The sequence below is a fragment of the Ovis aries genome, chromosome 1, assembly GCF_016772045.2.
Source record: "Ovis aries strain OAR_USU_Benz2616 breed Rambouillet chromosome 1, ARS-UI_Ramb_v3.0, whole genome shotgun sequence".
NCBI classification, from domain to species: domain Eukaryota; kingdom Metazoa; phylum Chordata; class Mammalia; order Artiodactyla; family Bovidae; genus Ovis; species Ovis aries.
Window position 1 is genome coordinate 174,331,071 of NC_056054.1, and position 22,972 is coordinate 174,354,042.

The 22,972-nt window shown below is 34.5% G+C and overlaps 1 protein-coding gene across 4 annotated transcripts in view; it reads right to left on the reverse strand.

The window, feature by feature from the left end:
* Positions 1 to 2,885: 2,885 nt before the first annotated feature.
* Positions 2,886 to 22,972, reverse strand: part of CIP2A (cellular inhibitor of PP2A) — a 28,209-nt gene continuing 8,122 nt past the window's right edge. The window contains exons 9-21 of one of the 4 annotated variants that reach the window (XM_004002899.6): positions 20,858 to 21,076; positions 19,282 to 19,441; positions 17,895 to 18,036; positions 16,472 to 16,571; positions 14,909 to 15,027; positions 13,784 to 13,979; positions 13,042 to 13,116; positions 12,837 to 12,947; positions 10,968 to 11,164; positions 8,216 to 8,329; positions 7,895 to 7,977; positions 6,815 to 6,954; positions 2,886 to 5,597 (exon numbers count right to left, since the gene is read on the reverse strand). In XM_004002899.6, the coding sequence (XP_004002948.2) occupies positions 5,427 to 5,597; positions 6,815 to 6,954; positions 7,895 to 7,977; positions 8,216 to 8,329; positions 10,968 to 11,164; positions 12,837 to 12,947; positions 13,042 to 13,116; positions 13,784 to 13,979; positions 14,909 to 15,027; positions 16,472 to 16,571; positions 17,895 to 18,036; positions 19,282 to 19,441; positions 20,858 to 21,076 (1,827 nt within the window). In that variant the 3' untranslated portion in view covers positions 2,886 to 5,426. Of the gene's footprint in view, positions 5,598 to 6,814; positions 7,036 to 7,894; positions 7,978 to 8,215; positions 8,330 to 8,554; positions 9,956 to 10,967; positions 11,165 to 12,836; positions 12,948 to 13,041; positions 13,117 to 13,783; positions 13,980 to 14,908; positions 15,028 to 16,471; positions 16,572 to 17,894; positions 18,037 to 19,281; positions 19,442 to 20,857; positions 21,077 to 22,972 lie in introns of those variants that run through there. The other 3 variants (XM_012189989.5, XM_060417513.1, XM_060417510.1) reach the window with 3 other exon arrangements.

The following is a 22,972-nucleotide window of genomic DNA, read 5'->3' on the forward strand; positions in this document are numbered from 1 at the left end:
GAATGTAAACTGGTGCAGCCACTATGAAAACCAGTATGGAGGTTTCTTAAAAAACTAAAAACAGAGTTATACTATGATCTAACAATCCCACTCCTGGGCATATATCCAGAGAAAACTCTAATTTCAAAAGATAAATGCAACACTATTTACATATTACTCCATATTAAACAACTTACATATTACTACATGCAGCATTATGGAACATATTGCAAATGTTCATAGCAGCACTACTTATAATAGCCAAGACATGGAAGCAACCCAAGTGTCCTTTGACAGATGAATGGAAAAAGATGTGGTATACCACCCACACACATAATGGACTACTACTCAGCCATTCAGTTCAGTTCAGTTGCTCAGTCGTGTCCAACTCTTTGCGACCCCATGAACCACAGCACGCCAGGCCTCCCTGTCCATCAGCAACTCCCAGAGTCCACCCAAATCCATGTCCATTGAGTCAGTGATGCCATCCAACCATCTCACCCTGTCGTCCCTTTCTTCTCCTGCCCTCAATCTTTCCCAGCATCAGGGTCTTTTCAAATGACTCAGGCATTAACAGAATGAAATTATGCCATTTGCAGGAACATGGATGGACCTAGAGATTGTCATAACAAGTGAAGTCAGAGAAGTATAAGCTATCATTATATTCCGAATATAAAGTAATAAGGCATAAATATATTTATCAAACAGAAACAGACTCATAGACTTGAGAGAATGAACTTATGGTTACCAGGGAGAAAGGTGTGGGGGAGGGACAGGAAGTTAAGGAAAATAACGTGCATTTAGTTGGGAGGAAAGATACTCACTTTCTCTCTTCACATTTAGTATCTTTATGAAGGGTTATTTGAAGCTCAATGTACAAAAGGGCAATGTTCTATGAATTAAGGTACTCCTTCATTCATGCTGATCATTGTTTTTTCTGTTATTTTTGAAATGCTTAGATAAAAACAAGCATAAACAGGCCTTTCTGTATGACAGGAAGAAAGCCAATTAGCTACAAAATGCTAAGCAGAAGACTGTGAAAGATTTCAAAGTAAATTGCAGATTCAAAGGAATCCATGATTTTTTTTAATTTTTATAATGTTTCTTCCCAACTTATGGATTACAGAGGCTCACAACTTCAAGTACTTATCAGGCTCATTATCAATAATGTATTATAATAACAAAATTAACTAGCTTTTCTTTGGTTCTATGACTTGCCTTTCTAAAAACCAACTAGCTTTTAAAGGCATAAGTCATATTTTCTGTTCATCTTAGTTGTTTTTTAAAAATCTATTGTCTTGAGATTTCCCAAATGGTCTAGTGGTTAAAAATCCACCTTCCAGCAGAGACGACGCAGGCTTGATCCTTCTGGGAACTAAGATCTCACACGCCACCTGTGTACAACTACTAAGCCTGTGTGCTTTAGATGTGCCCTCCAATAAGAGAAGCCTGTGCTCAACTAAAGTCCACGTACTACAACAAAGACATAGTACAGTTAAAAAAAAAATCAAGTATAAACCCAGTGAATGCTGAAAATATACAATCAGTTTCTTAATCCAAAACACTTTTTTAAAAAAATCATTATGGGTAATATGCAATTATTTACTGGAGATCACTGAGAGTGCCAAGGCAAATGGCTGAGACAAAATGTTCATTATCCTATTTAAAAAGCAGAATAGTAAAGAAAATAACCACTCAGCAACCATCAGAGTAACAACTGATTGAAGTGAGACTCTGTATTTTCTGGGGGGCAGTGCTGAGTCTTCATCGCTGCGCGGGCTTTTCTTCTGGCTGCAGCAAGTAGGGACAAGCTCACTGTAGTGCCTGAGCTTCTCACTGCAGTGGCTTCTCTTGTTGCAAAGCACGGGCTCTAGGGCATGTGCGCTTTAGTAGCTGCAGCACATGGGCTCAGTAGTAGCAGCTCCCAGGCTGTAGAGCCTGTTGTGGCACACAGGCTTTAATTACTCTGTGGCATGCGGGATTTTCTTAGATCAAGGATTGAACCCATGTCTCCTGCAGGTGCATTCTTATTTCTGAGCCACCAGGGAATCCCAATGGACACTAAAACTAGTAGATGAAAGTTAGAAGAAACAGGTATTTGCAGTGTCTTCCCATAAATTACTTAATAAATTATTTTCAGAGGGACAAATAGTAATGCTACATTGAAGATACTATCTTGTGTATATTACCGTGTGCAAGGAGGTAAATATATTATGATGCTGAAAGCCAGGGTATGTATACATACTTGATTAAAGCAAAAAAATACAAGTTTGGGGGTCAGTAATGTACATATATGTGTCAACTAAAATGAGTAAAAGAGTCCATACAGTTGTAAGCTTTCTACATTTTCTATTAAGTAGTACAACATTAACTCCAAGTGGACTTTGACAGTTAAGGACTTATTTGTCAAAATAGGTAGGGAAAAAAAAAAAAAGCAAGACCCAACTATATACTGTCTACAAGTCATGCATTTTATAGATAAAAAGGCTATATTAATATCAAGACAGAGATCACCAAAGATAATGATACATTTCTTAATCCTAAAAGGGTCGAATTATTCAAGAAGATAAAACATTCAATAGCAAAGTTTTGACTGTTTTTGTAAATAAAATTTTATCAGAACAGAACCACACACATTTATTTACATACTGTGGATGGCTGCTTTCATGCTGCATTTGCAGATTTGAGTGGATGTAAGAGACCAAGCTGCATGTCTCAGAATGTCTAAAACAGGACATGTGTTTTATCTAACAGGAGGCAACTCAAAAGTAAAGTGGTAAATACAATTCATAACTAATGATATTTGAAAAGAGGAAAAGAAAAAAATCAAAGTAAAATAAGGTTATGTATTTTAGGGAATATACCTTGATTAGAGGTAACAAAAATATAAGAATAAGCCTCAAGCAGAAGTTGAAATTCAGTTATATTTTCATTTAATGAACAGTCCTAGCTCAAGACAGAACCTCAATATATTTTTAACACAGGCAACTAGTTTTTGCAACACACAATAAATGAAACTAAAAGGATACCAATCTGACGACGTTTCTCTAAAACAGAGCATTAGGTTTTCATGACTTATTTTTTGCCCTGACATTAAATGGGTGACAGTATAGTATAAACTCCAACCAGCCAAATTTTAAGAAAACTCTATTTGTTCAAATAACAAATGCAAATGGTTACAAGGAATTGTGTTAATGTATACTTGAATTCAAACTTCATAGCAAAATTCTTAAAGAATATGAACTCCAATATGATATATTTATTCACTTACTTGTATTCTTCATCAGAAAATGAACATACATAATAGGAATCATTTGTAAAACTCTGACTATAGCAGAGATTCAAATTTGCTTAAGATAGATTAATATTAATCTTTTTTACAAAAGAACATATACACACATAAACACACACACTTGGTTTTTGATTGAGGTGTATACAGAACCAAAAAGCAAAAAAAACCCAAAAAAAACCAGTACCCAACATACTAAGGTTAAGACAAACAACAGGAATATGAAACATGCCACAAGAGACAGAAAAACTAGGAAAAAACAGAAATGAAGATGGATGACAATTAGTACTCACTGTTAAATCTGAAATATGGGTTTTTTTTCTTTAGAGAGAAGAGATTAACAGATTAAAACTATTTTATTAAAAAAAAGGCTGAAAACTACATGAAGTCTCTGCCTACACAGGTTTTTAAGAATAGGCAAATTGAGTGGCTTAAATAAACAAATACTTGCAAAAATAGTCTATATCTGAACTGTGCAGTTGGATGGAAATTAAAGTTACAATCAATTAAAATTAAATAAAATTAAGAATTCAATTCTTCCACTGCACTAGACACATTTTAAGTGCTCATTAACCACACATGGCTAAAGGCTATGGTACTGTATAGTGCAGACAAAGAACATTTCCATCATCACAAAAAATTCTACTGGGTAGCACTGGGCTAGGCTCAGTATCTTGAATAGACTATACCCCTTAAGGAATGCATAGCAATTTAAAATGTAATATATGACACGATGCTTTTTGAAAAATTTTCAGAACTATACAAAATGCATACAAATATATGAAACTTATTAGTTTGATATTGTTTAGTGTAACTAGTGAATTACAAAAAATGTATTTTCTAAATAAAAATTCAGATATACTATGGTTAAAAAACAGAAGTAAATCTAAGTTTACCTAAGTCAAATAGAGATACAAATAATGAGGAATACACCAAGTAAAACCAATGGTTGTAGTAGCATAGTAATAAAATCAACCAAAATACAAATATACAAATTCTTCTTAAAGACCATTTAAAACATTCAATTCAAAATAGAGTACTAAAAAATTCCCTTGTATAAAAGAAATACATGAATGAGGATAAAGTTACGCTTTAAAATTAAATGGCCTAATGTAAAACTATTTCAATAAAAGATGATATATTAAATGAAATTTAAATCAGAATTAACAATAAATTTCTGAATATGTGGCAAAGGTAGAATCCAAGTTATCTGTATGTTAACAAGAAATTCATAACTGACTGAAAATGATACTGGTGGGCGAACATGTAACATTTTAAAGAATAAAACTAAAGGTATCCATAAATAATTCTGTAAGTTACTACAGGTTTTTATGTGACAATATAGACAATACAACAGCTACTTTTAAATATTTATACATTATTTCTACAAATATTTACTGTATTTTAAAAAAAATTTAGAACTTACACCATGTATCTTACTACATTTTAAATGCAGTAATAAAGTTATTTTAAATTCACTGAATAGGGGTGAAGGGAGACTCAGACGAAGGTGATCAAAGGACATACATTTCCAGCTGTAGGTAAGTAAGTACTGAAGATGTAACATACAGCATGATAAAGAGAATTTACACTGCTTTCTTTAACTTACATATTAAAGTTGTTAAGAGAGTAAATCCTAAGAGTTCTCTTCACAAGGAAAAACAACTTTTTTGTTTCTTTAACGTTGTTTTTATATAAGATAATGGATGTTCACTAAACCTATTATGGTCATCAGTTCATAAGGCAAATTATTATGTTGTATATCTTAAATTTATACACTGTGTCAACTATATATAATTTATAAATGTGTCAACTATATTTCAATAAAAGGAGAAAGAAAAGTTCACTGATGCCTGATTTTAAAAACCTAATCACAAATGAGAATAAACAAGCAGAAGACAGTGGAAAGCAACTAACGAAGAGGGAAAAAAAAACCTTAGAAAAAATAATGAAGGTTAAGAAGAATATTCTGAAGAACTAAAGAAAGTTTTAAGCAGTAAAATACAGAAAGAGGAAGTAAAAAATTTAAGACCAAATAAAAACACGTGTCAGATCAGGTTCTTTACTAAATTAATAATTAGATAATAATTTGCTCTTGTTTTGGAGTCACAGATTAGCTTTCCTCCCCCACCCTGCCAGTAGATAAAACATATAGTGTCTATATACTGAGATTCACAGTTTCTGGATTTATTTTCCCACCACTTAGACTATGGATCATTGCTATCATATGAGAATGTTTGTTTAACTCCTCTTGCTGAAGTTTTACCAGGGACTCTTTCTCTTCCAAACGACCTTCTAGTTGAGCCTTTTGAACTTCCAGGGAGGAAGCCTGAAAAAAGGGGGCGGTAGAGAGAAATTGAAGAAAACAACTTAGCATGTTTTCTCTTCACAGAAACCTGCTTTAAGAAACCTGTCCTTATGTTTTATTTGTAAGACAACCATATCAAGGCACATTAATGTAATATACTTTATTTAACAATTATATGGTAAGTTTAAGATCTGTAACTGTTAAACAAGAATAAACAAATTGGGAAGACATGATTCAATTTGTCTTTTTAAGCCTGTACTTCTGCAGAAAATACTACATATTACTATTTAGAATTATATTAAGGTAAACATATTAAAGCTAAATTGTATGCCTCTCCTGTCACTTATATTCTGTAGTTGTTCGGTCTTTTTAATCTTGGTCTGTTCTCATCTTCCTTGAAGTAGATGGTCCAGAAAGCATTATTCATAGCTACCACACTCAGTGAAATTGTTAGTTGCTCAGCTGTGTGTCACTCTTTGTGACTCCATGGACTGTAGCCTGCCAGGCTCCTTTGTCCATGGGATTTTTCAGGCAAGAATATTGGAGTGGGTAGCCACTCCCTTCTCCAGGGAATTTTCCCGATCCAGGGATTGAACCTGTGTCTCCTGCATTGCAGGCAGATTCTTTCCTGTCTGAGCCACCTAAATAGCCCACACTGAAGCAATCATGCTAATGTAGAAAGAGCAATGAACTTAGAATATATGCCTACTATTTCACATAGCTACATGACAAACTTGAGCAAGTAACTTAAGACTCAGTTTCATTTGTAGGATGAAAATATTTATAAATACTTATATATTAGTATAGTTATTAAAGTGAGGAAGATTAAGAAAAATATTTCAGAGTCCTTTGTAAATTATGAAATTTTACATATATGCAAACTTCTATTATTATCACCATCCTTATAAGCAAAAAGATGCGGTTATATACATATATACAGGTAGCTATCTGTACGTGACATTATGAACTGAGAATCTCTTTCTGTATTCTTTGCCCTCTTGAAAGCAGCAAGTGCTGGAACACAGTATACATTTAATCAATGTGTAACAATTTTAGAAAATACAAGTTTTCACACTGTGAGAGCCCTCATAACAAACAACTGTCAAATCAATTTGAGCTTCTGGTATCTTCTAAGCAAAATTACTGAAGAAACAGAACACTAATTTATACAGATTTACCTTTTTCACAAAATAAGATTTCATCATTTCATTGCAAATGAGAATGCAATAGATTCTTACCTTAATGCTCAATTCTTTTCTTATCTGATCTGTTCTATTTAATTCTTTTCTAAGGACGCCAATGGTTTCCTCTTTGTCTTCTTTTTCTCTTTGTAAGACTTTAATCTTTTCTTCTTGTACTTTTATTTTTTGTTCTAGGTCTTAAAGCAAACAGTCAGCTTTATACTCAAAGGTCTTAAAACAGTCAGCTTTATACTCAAAGGTCCTATACCGACATTACCCTGAAAAGGTTTAGAACCTATTATGTTATAAAAGACAATTACAAAGAAAAAAGAAATAGCTTGCTACACATAAGTTATATAGCATTTGATGAATTTAAAAAAATCAGGAAACTTTCCTCCCGTGCCAGGATTCTACGGTGGTGGTTTAGTCGCTAAGTTGTGTCCAACTCTTGTGACCCCACAGTAGCCTGCCAGACTCCTCTGGTCCATGAGATTCTCCAGGCAATACTGGAGTGGGTTTTCATTTCCTTCTTTATGGGATCTTCCCAACCGAGGAAATGAACCCAGGTCTCCGGTGTTGCAGGCAGATTATTTACCAACTGAGCTAAAAGGGAAGCCCAGAATTCTATAGAAAATGCTAAATTGTCCCTGTCTTTCCCTCTTCCTCTGTTCTAAATACAAGATATAGTAATGAGGGGAAGGATAATCCTTATAGAGTTTAAGGGTTAGAAAAGAAAGGGTAAAAGAAAATTATGAACAATTATATAGGTAGATGTCTGTGCTTTAAGGCAAGTGAGTCAGAACATTTTTGTAGATCACTTTAGAGTTACTACCATTAAGAAGCTAGCAACTATAAGTTACCTAGCACTGCCACCTGCTGTTATTTTCTTTAAAAATTTTTTTATTTTAAAAAGGGCAATCATTTCCTATAACTCCTGATTTCAGAAAAAATGTATTGCTTTTTTAGTTTAACTAAACTGCTTTGTGGCAAGAAAAGGAGAACTTTTAAGATATGATTTAAGGATTAAAAAAAATGACAGAAGTAGAAAATGAAACAGCAAACTAAAAACCACTCATGCTTTTTCTTCCAACATAAGATTTATTAAAATATAGACAACTGATTAAACAAGCTACTTACTTGCTAGCTTACATTCTCTGTCTACTAGTTGGTTCTGTACTTCTTTTCTCTGTTCTTCTTTCTCTATCAATTGGGCAACAGTTCTGAAGTTATAAGACAATACAGAAGAAAACATTAGTGAACCATATAATTTCTTTTTCTCTCCAACAAGTATTTTAAGAGGAAATTTCTAAGACTAGTAATTACTCTTAAATTCTGCCAAATATGTACTTTATATCTATAATAACTAATTTTATATATAAAACATAATGTTCTATATATAGGGAATCATTTTCTTTTTGAAAAATCCAAATAATTAAAGTAAAAAACTGTAAATTTTACTTTTCATTTTGTTGCTTGAGTGACTCATTCAGCTTTTTCACAGTCTCAATTTGTTTATGTAGAGAATCACAAGTGACCTGTAAATCTTTGTTCTTCTTTTCAGCAGTTTCACTCCTGAAAAGACAAGGAGATATTTTTAGTAGAGGAAAACAGAGAAAAAGAAACTGAGTGTCTTCTTTCCTACCTCTTCTGACTAAACTGCATATACTACAGGAAGAGTTGGAATGCTATGTGAACAAGCAAGACATAAATATAGAGTTAGGTTAACTCTAAAAGACAATAAAGGTATGTTTTGGCTGACTGAAGAGGTAAAAAAATACTATGAAATGGAAACATGCGGGACATTAACTTCAGATTTATTGATAAAAAGATTTACAGAATGCTGCATTACAAAATTTGCTATTAAAATACATGTCTTTTTCTTTACAGTCAAGTCCAGAAACTGAAACAGTTTCTCTTAAAGAATAAGGTATTAAAAACAAAAAAAATTAAACATACACCTATCATCACTAGCCTGGTGGGCATAATACATGTTCAAGGAAAAACATCAAATTAATGAATTAAGTGGTTGAAGATTTTAAGTTTCTCTTGCCTCTTTATAGTTCTGCATCATATAGTCCTGTGCTTATTTTACCTGTAAGGTAAACATATAAAAAATCCTTTCCAAAGTGATACTTTGACACCTAACTATCTTAAGCATAAAATGTCCTTTCAGAGGATAAACAAAATGGTGGCACTGGCCAAATGTGGCCAGCAGAAGTTTTATTTACCCCACAAAGAGTTTGTAAAATTCTGAATTTGAATGCCTTGAGATATCCCTGCCATTACAAATAAACTTTCCCAGCCAGCTTCATTTGTTATCCACCAGGCCCCTCAAGGCTGGAGTTTCACTTTCTGGCCCATTCCTCACTTACTATCTGGAACATAAGCAAATCCTAGAAAGCCTATTTTCTCTTGGAGCACTGCCTACTTTCTTTTACATCCTCAGTTCAGTTCAGTTGATCAGTCGTGTTTGACTCTTTGCGACCCCATGAATCACAGCCCGCCAGGCCTCCCTGTCCATCACCAACTCCCGGAGTTCACTCAGATTCACATCCATTGAGTCAGTGATGCCATCCAGCCATCTCATCCTCTGTCGTCCCCTTCTCCTCCTGCCCCCAGTCTCTCCCAGCTTAAAAGTCTTTTCCAATGAGTCAACTCTTCGCATGAGGTGGCCAAAGTACTGGAGTTTCAGCTTTAGCATCAGTCCTTCCAAAGAAATCCCAGGGCTGATCTCCTTCAGAATGGACTGGTTGGATCTCCTTGCAGTCCAAGGGACTCTCAAGAGTCTTCTCCAACACCACAGTTCAAAAGCATCAGTTCTTCGGTGCTCAGCCTTCTTCACAGTCCAACTGTCACATCCATACGTGACTACTGGAAAAACCATAGCCTTGACTAGACAGACCTTAGTCGGCAAAGTAAAGTCTCTGCTTTTGAATATGCTATCTAGGTTGGTCACTGAACACTAATAGCCCACATTATCAGGGCTGCCTCAAACAATCAGACTTAAAGTTGCTAGGGGAGACTATCCTATTTAAAAATCACCGTGTCCTCACAAATTTTGTAGATGCTATACATTTTCCACCCTTCATTTTTATTGATGGGCAAATAAAATAAGGGCTTCTCAGGTGGCACAGTGGTAAAGAACCTGTGCTTTCAACGCAGGGGGCAATTCCTGGTCAGGGAATTAGATCCTGTATGCTGCACAGTGAGGCAAAATAAAAAATAAAAAGAAACATTATCTTGCTTAAAAAAAAAAGAAGTTAAAAAAATAAGCACACAGACCTGTAAATTTTTCTGTATCTCTATATTAATACCAGAGAAAGGAGGACACTTTTTCAAGTCTTAACCTATCTTAAAGTATATATAAAGAAAAACAAGTTAACCACAGTGTAATTTTTGTTTGGCAGAAGTAAATAACTATTATTGATCTTCCTTATAATTAGTAAGTTAAAACTGGCTTAAAAGATAAAAAGTGACAAGGGGGTAATAATCAATCTCATACTTTGTTAGTGAGTGTATAAACTGGCATTGGCATAGCCTTTCTGAAGGTAAACTGGACAATCAATCAAAAATTTAAAAGCATATGGCCTTTAAACCAGCAATTCACCTGTAATAATTTATCTTGCAGATAGTCATACATATAAGTAAACTACATTCAAGGACTTTAAAGAGAAATACTGACTACAAATTCCAAGGTGAGTAAAACACTAACATCCAAATTTCTATGCTATTAGGCTGATGATAGGGCAACTGTTAACATTCAACCACTTCTGATCTGCAGAAATGGCCAATTCATATGATTCAACCTAGTATGAACTGTGACAACTAAGGTCATGCAACACTTACTTACGCTGTGCCTAACCATGTATCCAGCACTATTCTAGGCTCTAGAGATCTGTCAGGGAATAAAACAGGTGAAACTTGTTCTTGTGGTGCTAACATCCCAGACGACTGATGACTGAATAAATGAAACTGGAAAGAGACACTTATATTCTGAGACACTTATATTCTGTTTCCAGCTGTGGTACTGAATTTGAGTAAACAATACTTCATTTCACTATGACATAAGTTTCTTGCTAACTACTTATATTAATAGTATTATTAGGACATATGAATGTTCAGAAAAGAACTTTAGGGACAGAGAAGAGAAACGCTGTATGTTCATTCTAAATTCTAACTTTACACAGAAATTTTTACTTTATTAATTTACCTCTGAAGAAGTTCCATGTAGGATTTTGTCAGAACTTCGTGTTCTTCAGCCACAGACTCTAACTTCCTATTATGTTGAAAGAGATGCTCAATATCACTCTGGGCTCTTTCTGATTCAACCTGCTGGGACTTCAGCAACACAGCAAGCTCTTCGTTTTTTCTTTCAACTTCTCTCAACATATTAGCAAGTGTCCGAGCCTAAAAGACAATGGAATACTTTTCTACTATCATTTATATAATATGCTGTTTCTATAATTTAAAAAATTAATGAAATCAATCTGCTTATTGTCAATTATTAGGCCAGTCTAGAGTGACAGAGGGAAAATTTTCCTCTCGAACATCAAGGGTGACAGTGGGGTCATACAATTCTCACATGGTGTGAGAAGTACTGTAAAGAAGGCAGCATGGGGAGGAAAGGTCACCAAAAGTGTGGGAAACAGAAGACCAGAGAAAAGCTTTCTGGGAAATGGAGGAAGCTTTTAATAGATTTAATTTATTTAATAGATTTAATAATCTAAAGGATTATTAAAAGACAGAGAGAAGAAAAGGTATTCCAGATACAGAAGAGCAAGTGCAAGGGCAGGAAAACATAGAAGTATGTCAAGTTTCAGAAACTGCAAAGCAATCTAATGTATTTACCTGGAAAGAATGCAAAGTAGTGCAAGGAGATGGGGAATGAGAAGTAGTTAAAATCCTTGTGCAGTAAGTTCTTAGGAATTTAAATTCTCTTTTGCGCTAAAAGGTGAGACACTGAAGGATATTCGGCAAGGGAGCAATAGGATCAGAGTACTGCCTCAGGTATGACTGTGAAGGAAGAGGAAAGAGGATGGGCAGACCCAAACACAGCCCTCTACTGTATGTAGAGGGTGGATGAGAGGAGGGCCCTAGACTGAAGTAGGAAGACTAATTAGAGACTCTGCTGTCATTCATGTGAAAAAATAAAAAGGACCTGGCCTGTAACAAATGGCCAGAAGAACAGAGACAAGGCAAAAAGTATCATGTAGAAAGTAGAATCAATTGAATGTGATGAATGACTAACTGTAGAAGGTAAACTGTGATTTCCAGATTTCTTGTTTGGAGAACTCTAAGAACAGTACAGGGAGTACATAAGAAAGAATACATTTTTTAAAAAGGGAGGGTGATGAGTTCATTACTGGTTCTATTGAGTCTGAAGTGTTTGCTGTGTATTTAAATGGAACTACACAGAAGATACTCAGTGCTTAAGGAAAAAGATCTGGTTCAGCATACAAAATGTGGTGAATAAACATTCTGGTAATAAGTAGAAACCATGAATCACCTAAATAAAGGAAAAGGGCTTAGAACATAATCCCACTCGATATTTAAAGGGTGAGTAGTAGGTAAAAAAAGATTTAGGAAAAGAATATACATTAAGGTAGAAAAAAGATAACTGTGTAACCAAAATTAAAGGGGAGACAGTCTTAAGACAGAGGAAGTAGTTGTGCCAAATGCTAAGGATAACTTACTTCAATCAGAGTAATGAAGGTAAAACTAATATTTTGTACATGTTCTATTCATTTATTTTTCTACTAATCAGATGTCTTTATTGGAGAAGGCGATGGCACTGCACTCCAGTACTCTTGCCTGGAAAATCCCATGGACGGAGGAGCCTGGTGGGCTGCAGTCCATGGGGTCGCCAAGAATCAGACACATCTGAGCGACTTCCCTTTCACTTTTCACTTTCATGCACTGGAGAAGGAAATGGCAACCCACTCCAGTGTTCTTGCCTGGAGAATCCCCGGGATGGGGGAGCCAGGTGGGCTGCCGTCTATGGGGTCGCACAGAGTAGGACACGACTGAAGTGACTTAGCAGCAGCAGCAGCAGCAGCAGATGTTTTTATATTGTACACACCTCAGTCTCAGCTTGAGTTCTTTGACAGCGATACTGAGCAATCAGTCTATCAGCCTGCGCAAGGGCTAGAGCTTTTGCTTCTAAGAGATCCTGTAGCCTGCTTTCTTTGGACTGTAAGAAAACATACCATAAATCTTCTTCAATTGCTGGAAAATATCTCTTAGGGTTTAATTGATATACATAATTAAAATAAGGTTGTACTCACAGCTAATGTGGATAGTTTCATCTCATACACATCCATTATGTCAGATAGTCTCACATCATTAATTTGATCCTTTACCTGGTTTTAATACAGTAAAAAAAAAATCAGAAATCATTAGAACTCAATTGAAAAAGAAAAAACCCTACTGAAACCAAATAATTGAAACTCAATAACAAAGTGAAAAAAAGGATGTCATATGAGGCAGGTCACAAACATTTCATTAACTTGACTATTGCAGAATATCTTGGTGATCTGCTTGTGGGAATTTAAAGTATATTTAAACTGGGGGTGATGGGGCGAGGGTAGGAAGGTAGGCTTGTATGAGAAAACTAAGGGAAAATTGATAGCTGTATTAAAACGTTGGAATTTTATGACTGAGTTTTTCCTCTTTCCAAACTTTCCAGAATATTGCTACTTTTTATATTAAATGTTTCAACGATCAAATCTGTATCTAAAGCTGTTTAAGTAAATGTTATAATAAGAATTGATATTTAGTTGGTATATTGTGGCTCAGCTGGTAAAGAATCTGCCTGCAATGCAGGAGACCTGGGTTTGATCCCTAGGTTGGGAAGATCCCTTGCAGAAGGGAAAAGCTACCCACTCCAGTATTCTGGCTTAGAGAATTCCATGGACTGTATAGTCCATGGGGTCGCAAAGAGTTGGACACGACTGAGTGACTTTCACTTTCACCTTAGCTGGTATGTACCAGGCAGAATCCCACTTTTCATGGCTATTTATCACTCACCACAACTCCAGATTGAAGTTTCTCTATTAATTCCTCAATGTTCAATCCAGGAACTCTATCTTTCAAAAGTGGAGGAGTTAAACATTTTACTGATGTTGGAAAACTGTGATTTAATGACTGCAAAGGCACTCTTCTAGGCATATGTTCTGTTTCCTGTTGTCTATAGGCATTGTTTGCTGCTATACTTTCTCCAAGTCTGAGTGGGAATCAAAGTAAAAAAGAGAAATAATTATATGAAAATAGAGCAAAAGGCAGAGTTAGTACAGAATCAGGGACTCATTTAGAATGGGTCCTTTGGGAATTAAGTCTTCAAATATTTCTGAAATAATCTTGGACTATATGATGAGGCAGAATTTGGAGAAATACCTAAAACTTGCCAGAGGAAAACTTTTCTATTTGCAGCCCTTTACAATGACAACTCCACTTCTGGTTTGGAGCCTTTAGAACTAGTTTGTGAGTATGGATTATTTGTAAAAATTAAAGTTACTGTTATTGATAAGAACATCCTTCTAACCATGGGCAATAACACCTGGCCTTTAGTTTTCCTTCACTCTTCCCTTTTCTCACTCAATATTATTCTTACCAACCTGACCACCATTCTGCCCCCTGCTTCTGAAAATACCATCTCAGTGGTTGAAACTGATGAGTACAGTAGATAATTCTGTCTGGCCATTATCCTACCTTCTTTAATGACAGAAGTTTTCTTTAGGAATCCTTTCCATGGTAAATGACCCAGATCTAGTCAATGAAAGCAATACTCAGATTTAACACTCAAACAGCTGGGAAGGAAAAGCTCTTTCTATGGAGAAACTAAATTGGTAGGATGTAAGCTTAGTACAGAAGCTACTGCATTAAACAGAGGTGTTGAGACAGGTATAGCATCTGAATAATAAATTTAATCACCTGAATGGATCTAGCTATTTTCTAAATGAGTATACATCTGGTCTTCTGATTTGCTGAAATCAAAACATTTTTAATCGAAAGTTTTTTTTATTTGAGGAATGACTATTACAATGAAGTCTTCTATTCACTACTTTTCCAATTTGTCCATACTGAAGACTATTAAAGAAATTGGTAGGATATTCTAACACCACAAGAGATACACTGCAAATGATTATAACTCACACTAATGCAGGAAAATCTGGCAGTGGAGACGCTTCCAATAATATTCCCAATCCAGACTGCACTTGTTCTCTATTATCTGATGTTAAAGCAAAAGCCAAGGGAGTGATCAGGCGAGGATCCTATGCAAATCAGAAACCAGAAAGCAAAAAGTCAGGTCTTTCAGAGTAAGGTGAATAAGCAGACCTAAATCATAAAAAATTCTAGGCAAATTCTAAACTATTTCTATCTGATGTCTGAATGTATTTATTAGTCTTTACCTAATGTTAGTCTAAAAAAATCTGGCAAAAGTTTTGAATCCTTTTACTGTGCCTAAGAAAATCGTATCTTAAATATTTTGATTTGTTTAAAATATCATCTACAACTGATTGATGTTTTGAGTTACTGTTTTCTTTTTCTAGCTACCATTTAAAAGAAAAACTGGCTAGAAGAAAAATGGTAAATCATTTGCAAATTAAAAAAATAAAATTCAAATTAATTTCATAAAATATTTTAATTTAGTGAATGAAACAGTTATACTTTAAAGTATAAGTCCTTCATATCAGTAAATATTCCCATTAGTACTTTAAGCCTCAAATCATCTATTGTGAAAAAATTTTTATTGACATAAAATCACTGTGACTCAATTTAAAATTTGAGTAAGAAAAATATTACATTATATATATATTACAATATAAATCCTTTATAATTATCAACATTTTAAAATGTTAAGTGTTTTATAGGTACTCAAATATAATCTAATGCCACAGAACCATAGGAGATGGCTTTTACCTCTAAAACCCTCACGGTAACCCTTCATATCTCCTCCTTGAAGGGCGACCATTATTTCTACTTTGTTGTCAAGAAAACGAGCTCACAGAGGTGAAGGAAGTCTGTACTAAGAAATGGTGGGGTCAAAATCTAAACCCCATCTTTTAAGTCCCGTGCTCTCAAAGTATACCAGTACGTTCCAGTTTTGGCTTCTACCCTGTCTACATAGGCACTGGAGACATTTGTGTTATTATAGTAACTTAATTCACACGTTTGTTAAATATCTGTTATAAGCCAAATTTTGTGGTTATCAAGGAAAACATCTAGAACTCGTGTTTAGTTACTATGGTCAATAAAGTTGGTGAGTTAGCTATTTTCTGCACACCTATCAAATTATCACTCACAATCAAGTTCTCTTCTTCCAGATGTCTTCTTCCTGCCTTAATACTCTACCTCATCAACCTTAACAAAAACCAGACACTCCAAAATAAATACCACTCCCCCCTACCATAAAGCCAACAGAAACAAATGAAGAAACCAGAAATAAGACACAAGAAAGGAAAAAGCTGTGGAAGCACGGCTATCATGAATATCCCATACTTCAGAATCAGCAGCACTTAGGTTTAATCCTTGTGAAACTCTATAAAATAACTGTAGTGAGAATATTCTATCAATTAACAATTTTCAAATTTTTTCCAATGGCCAGTTCTAAGAAAAACACTAATCTTCTAAAGATTAAGAATATTAAAACAGAAACATCTATTAGAAAACATTTATATATAAATCAACTTCAATATTTTAAGAGTTTAAACTCACCTGAAGGATTTTGTAGAAGCTTACTTCCATACCAGGAACCAACTGTTTAAGTTTGTTCATCAAATCAAGAGTTTTCAAAATCACATCAGCAGCAAGTTTGCTTTAAAAATAAGCCATATTTAACTTAGATAACTCAAAAACTGCTTACAGCTTATTTCTGTCCATAAATCTAAAGAAAATAAAAACCCAAAACCTTTGTTCTTAAACCTCAAGATTAACCACTGTTTATCATGAGAAGTAAAAATATCAGAGACCAACATCCTTATAACCCAAGATCCAAAGAGAACTGGTATTAAGTTTAAGTTTGGACAGTGTTTCTTTTTCTAATCTCAAATACCAACATGTTTCAACTTTTGCTTGAAATTACTAGTAGTATTAGCAACAGGACTCATTTAATTCTTAGTTTTGTCGCTAGAATATTAACAGTAGAGGGCAATTCTGCATGTGTGGGTACTGTCGTTTCAGTGTGTCCAACTCTTTGTGACCCTGTGACTGTAGCCCATGAGGCTCTTCTGTCCATGGGATTCTCCAGGCAAGAATACTGGAATGGGTTGCCATGATCTCCTCCAGAGGATCTTCCAGACCCAGGGATTGAACTGGCATCTCTAACGTCTCCTGCACTGGCAAGCGGGTTCTTTATCAGTAGTGCCACCTGGGAAGCCTAAGAGGGCAACCTTTAGCAATGTAGAGTATCTAACATTTACTGAACAAATTATACCAAGCTGTTTTACACAGCCTTTTAATTGAAAAGGAGTACAAAAAAGTAAAAAGAGATCATTGTTATTCTTGAGTATAATTACTGACAATTATGACATTTATGAAAATTGGAACAAATTATAGTGTTTAGCATTCAGTGGGTCCTCAACAAACACTTGTTAGATGAACTTAATTCATAGGGGAGGACAGGGATAAAATAATCTCATTACTATCAGTGAAAATCCACATTTAACTGCAAGCCTTAACATGCTAAAGAAGAGTTGTCTTTATTACTAGAAACTTTCAGCAGTGATTGGTTTCTTTGAAATAAAAATGATCTGTTTTTTTCATGCTTTGTCATTTCAAAATATAAAATTAAATATAAAATAATTACTGAGTCAAAGTCAGGAAGGAACCCTAGAAAAAAAAATGCACTGAAGCATAAAAGACTTGTAGATAATCACAGTAAATTAAAACAAGACAAACAAACGTAAACAATGAAGAACAAATCACAGATATTAATATCTCTGTTCAGAAGCACATGATCTATGACTTAAACAAATTTTTAAAAAAATTCATTATGAATATATTTAAAATTTTCTTCTGTATCTTGAGTTAATAAAACATACCTAAGGATGATCCTCTAAAACGAATGAGAATCACTACATCTTTTGATTTTTATTAAGTTTGGACTTACCATTTTGCCATTTGTATTTCATATACTCACCATAATTCAGAATCTGCTACCTTTGTTCCAAAGCCCATATCAATCTTGCCATATGTAAACTGTTGTTCTATCAGAGTGGTACACTTGATGGTAGTAAGAATTTTTGCAACATGCATTTTTAGAGTATCATCTCCACACAGAGGTTAAGTTTTGTTAAGAAAAACAAAAAATTCTCAAAACAACCCCTTATATTTATATAGCACTTTACAGTATTTAGGATGATTTCAAACAAATTATTCTTGTCACTGAAATTTGGTGTAATTAATGATACATTAGCTCAATGACAGATTAGGAATTTAGGAGCTCAGAGCCATTTAAAATGACTGACAAGTGGCAAGCGATGGGACTGCCACCAAAGTTTCTGACTCAAAAGTAAAACAGAGAAAGGATCTGCTTTTCATTGGATGTTAGTTTTTTATTAACAGGTTTCACAATGGGTCAATAAATACTTGTTGAAATAAAGGAAGTTATTTTCTCATTTGTTTTTTTCTCGATTTCTCTGTAAGTTAATCTGAATATCTATTATTAAAAAGGGGCTAAGTTTGGTACTATTCAATGAGAGGAGGCCTAAATATTTTAGAGTATCTCAAGGTCAAGCAAAATAATCCTGCCTTTACAGCAGTGGTTTTTAACTTTGGCTGCATGTTAGAATCATCTGCATAGTTTAAACAGTCACAAACATGCCTTCACATCCCAAGGTTCCATATTATTTTAACTGAATCAGTCTCTGGAAGTAGGAGTCAAGCCATCAGTATTTTTAAATGTTCTCCAGATGATTTTCATACATAGCCAGAATTGAGAATCACTGCCATCAACAAAGAAGAAAATTAAGAAGGAGCAGCTCAGAGAAGAAATTAAAAAGATGCTGAGTTTGCTATAGGGCAGGACAAAACTGACTGCATTCTTGCTGCTCTGAAATACACAGTTATCTTTTTTATAAGTAAGTGTGATGTCATCTTTATTGACAAGCTAAAAAACTAAGCTAAAATAGTAACTACCAATATATTTTTCTTCTCTGATATAGTCCATCACAACATACATTATCCAGGGGCAGCAATCAGCATCAAAAGAGAATGTCAGGAGAGTTATTTATATATCTACTAACCTCCAATTATGATAAAAAAAATGTACAAACCAAACTTAAAAAGCATTTCTGAAAATGTCTGAAAGTTTTACACAGAAAAAAATGGGAAGACTAGGTAACTTTTTCTAAGAGACTCTTCCGTGAGTATCAGTTCTTTAATTTAAACTTGAATTCAGTAATTCTGTACAGATTCAAGCATGAGAGGTATAATATTATAAATAAACACATAAAGACAGTAAAAATGCAGGAAATAAATTCTAAAAAATATAAGCAGTTAGTTTCCATGGTTAAACTGAAGGATATTTAACAAAACTTCAATGGCCTTGACCATTCTTGCACATTTTTTCCTTATTAAGGCTTCATCTAGATTTTGTTCTGTGAACTGAAGCTGATCAAGGATTGTAGGCAGCAGAAGAGTCACAAAACGATCAGCTGAGGAACAGTTAGCAGTATCAATGACATCCTGGAGAATTCACCACCACCAAAGATTAAAAAAAAAAAAAAGGAGAGAGAATACAGAAGGCACAGTCATCACTGAACTGCAACTCTCTTTAAATTTCTTATACAGATGATCCTTGACAGTGTGAAGGTTAGGGGTGCTAACCTCACCATGTAGCTGAAATCTGAGTATAATCTAGTTGGCCCTGGCCTCCTGTATCTGTGATTCTGTATCTATGGATTCAGCCTTGCAGACTGTGTAGTACTGTAGTGTTCACTATTGGAAAAAAAAATCTACATGTAAGTGGACCCAAGTAGTTCAATCCTATGCTGTTCAAGGGTCAATTGTAATTACTTCAGATATTCTTGACCTGAGTCTATTTAAAATCTACCCTTTCATCCAGTCTGGAGGGCTATGACGACTTTTTTAATCAAACGGACCAGTCTCAAACAAGACTTTTTAAAGTGTGCTCTGTGACTTAAAAATTATTCTAAGTATGTACTGAAAACCAATATCGTGAAGATGCTAAATGCAATTACAATAACAAAGAGACACTGGTATTAACACTTTACAACCACAAATAATTCCCATCAGGAATCTCACAGGGCTTTTCCAAAGCTAAAACTGATTGTTAAGCCAAGATCAACACGAAACAGAAAGAATAATTAGTGGATAATCCTTAACAAATTATTTAATCACTCATACACATTTTGGTTTGTGCACAGGATTTAGTCATGGCAGTCATGAGAGGGTAAACATCCTAGGAAAATGCTGGTATAGACAGAATGGGTGCAAAAACAGGGAACAGTAGAGAAAACACAATGAGCTGGGTAACAGAATCTATCAGAATTTAATGGCCTTTATGAAAAGGACTGTTTTTCAGCCTGCACTGTATGGCATGAGGGATCAGTTTCTGGATCCCAGATTCAACCCATGCCCCCTGCAGAAGAAGAGCAGAGCCCTAACCCACTATACTATAAGGGAATTCCCAGTAAAGGAATTTTGTTTACATCCTTAAATACCTGACATGTTCTACTCCATTTGACTGACTTAATTCAGTGTTCCTATATATCCACTCAATAAAAACAGCAGACCGTATCTACTGAGATGGAGAGACAGAATATAACTATTGCCAAGTACAGTCATACACCAACAAACCATACAAATCTTAGTCATACCTTTACTTATTACACTGAAAGGAGTATATGTAAGTTATTTAGTTAAAACACAGAAGTCTCACTAATTTTTGGGACTTGGCCAGAAAAACGAATTTCAGTAACTAGGGAGTTACTACTAGAGGCAGGGAGTGCAGTAATTGCTAAGTTTTCCTAAAGGGTATGAACACTTGGAATTTTTTATAAACATATAATAAACATTTTAGAAAACTGTCTAATGAGAATCGTAAGAATGGAATAGTCAATTTGTTAGTCACTCTAGTACCTCAAATATTTCCTTGAACAACTCCAGCACTAAAATAGAACAGTTTTCTGATCCATCCAAAGGCTGGCTTGACCAACGAAGCAGAGCTACAGTAGGTTCTAAACACTTAGAACGGGTTCCCAGAATGGTGCTGCCAGATGGAGTTTGCTCAAATATCATCTGTGTGAGCACGTGGCGCAGCTGAGTCACTGAACAGAAGGCAAGAAGTAATTCTAAAACCTGTGCAATATAAAGTCTTCATTAAGGTCTATTTCATTACACTGCTATGCACAAAGCAACCAAAAGATGAAGTTGGAAATATTTATTTTTAAATAAAATAAAAATTAAAAGTTGCTTCCCATTTTTCTGAGTACTGTTTCTCAAAACATGTCATCAGGTTCCAGAGGTTACAAATAAACTGGTTAATGGTAGTTACTTCAGTTAAGAGGACTATGGGAATTGAAGAAGGGCAACTTCAACTAATGTTAAATACCTTCCATAGTACTTAATTTTTCTTCAGCACAAACATGTTGTCTCATGCTAAGATTTATGAACTGCTATGAAGTGTACTTTAGGATAATATTTAAAAATGGCATCCCCAAACTTTAAAACTTTAAGGATGGCTGTTTCCACAGTTTACATAATGCTGGCAATATGCCCCTCAGCCTGGTTCCCTGGTCTACCACACTTCTGCTTCATAACTGAGCCTTATGCCATTACGTAACATTCCACATCAACTTGTTTATTAGCTATTCTACCTTATTTAACATACTACCAATTTATTATTAAAAAAAAAAAAGTATTGGTATCTCTTTGTGTACTTATTTCCACCTTTATCTGTTCCTTATAAATGACATACAATTGGGATTTGTGTTTTAATCAACCTGACAGTGATTTTAATAGAATTCAACTCATTAGCATTTACTATGTTACAAATGATAAACTCTTTGACTTATTTTCTTTTAAATACAAATTGTAGTACTTGTTTTTGAATAGATAATACATTCACTTGGTTCCAAAGTCAAAGGTACTGACTTGACCTCTACCTAACATTCCCTGGAAGCAACAGACACTATCACCAGTTTCTTATTTACCTTACCAGAGATTATGTACTGCACATAGAAGCAAATACTCTCATTTACAATTTCTCTGTAAGTGTAACATAAAGGGAAATAAAAACATCAATAGTTAATGCAAAGCTAAATGTTTTCCCCAAAGTGAATTACCTGCAACTAGATCACGAGAATTCCATCAAAACTCCTGAATTCCCTTGAGTCCCCTTCCAGACAATGCCTCAATCACTACTTTGACATCAGATTTTCCATACCAGACATTATCTTGGATCTTTGCATTTCCATATAAAATTTTCAATCAGCTTGAGATTTTATATAAAAAAACTCACATGGAACTTTATATACAAATACAATCTTACAGTATACACTTTTACATCTGTTTTAGCTTAGCATTATGTTAGTGAGATTCATTTATATTTTCACATGCAGCTTCACCTCACACATTCTCATTGTTATATAGTATTTCAGTGTATAAACATACCACAGTTTATTTGCCCATTCCACTGTTGTTGGCATTTAGGTTGTTTACAATTCCTGGCTATTGTTAACAACACTGCTGCGTTTTGTACATGGGGAATACACGTAATCAACTCTGAGGTAAATAAAAGAGTGGAATTGCTGGGTCATAGTTTATACATGTATCCTATGTTAGTAGATAATACCATTTTCATAAAAGGTTTTACCAATTTTTAGCCCATGAGTATTTCAACATTCTTTACATTATCTATGCTTGATAGTATCCATATTTTAAATTTTAACCATTTTGTGGGTATGTAATGGTATTGTATTACCATTTAAATTGGCATTTCCCTGAAGATTAATAAAGTTGAGCATCTTTTTCACTCTTTAAATGAAGTGGCATGAACCGAAAAGCTCTTAATTATAATGTAATCTAACTTACCAACATTTTTTCCTACATAGTTCATGTTTTTGTTTTCTGTTTAAGAAAATCTTCATCCCAAGGCTATGCAGATATTCTGCTAGGTGTTTCTTTTAATCTTTAAAAGTTCACCATTTTCCTTCCACATTGAGAGCTACAATCTTTATAAGACTGATTTTTGCA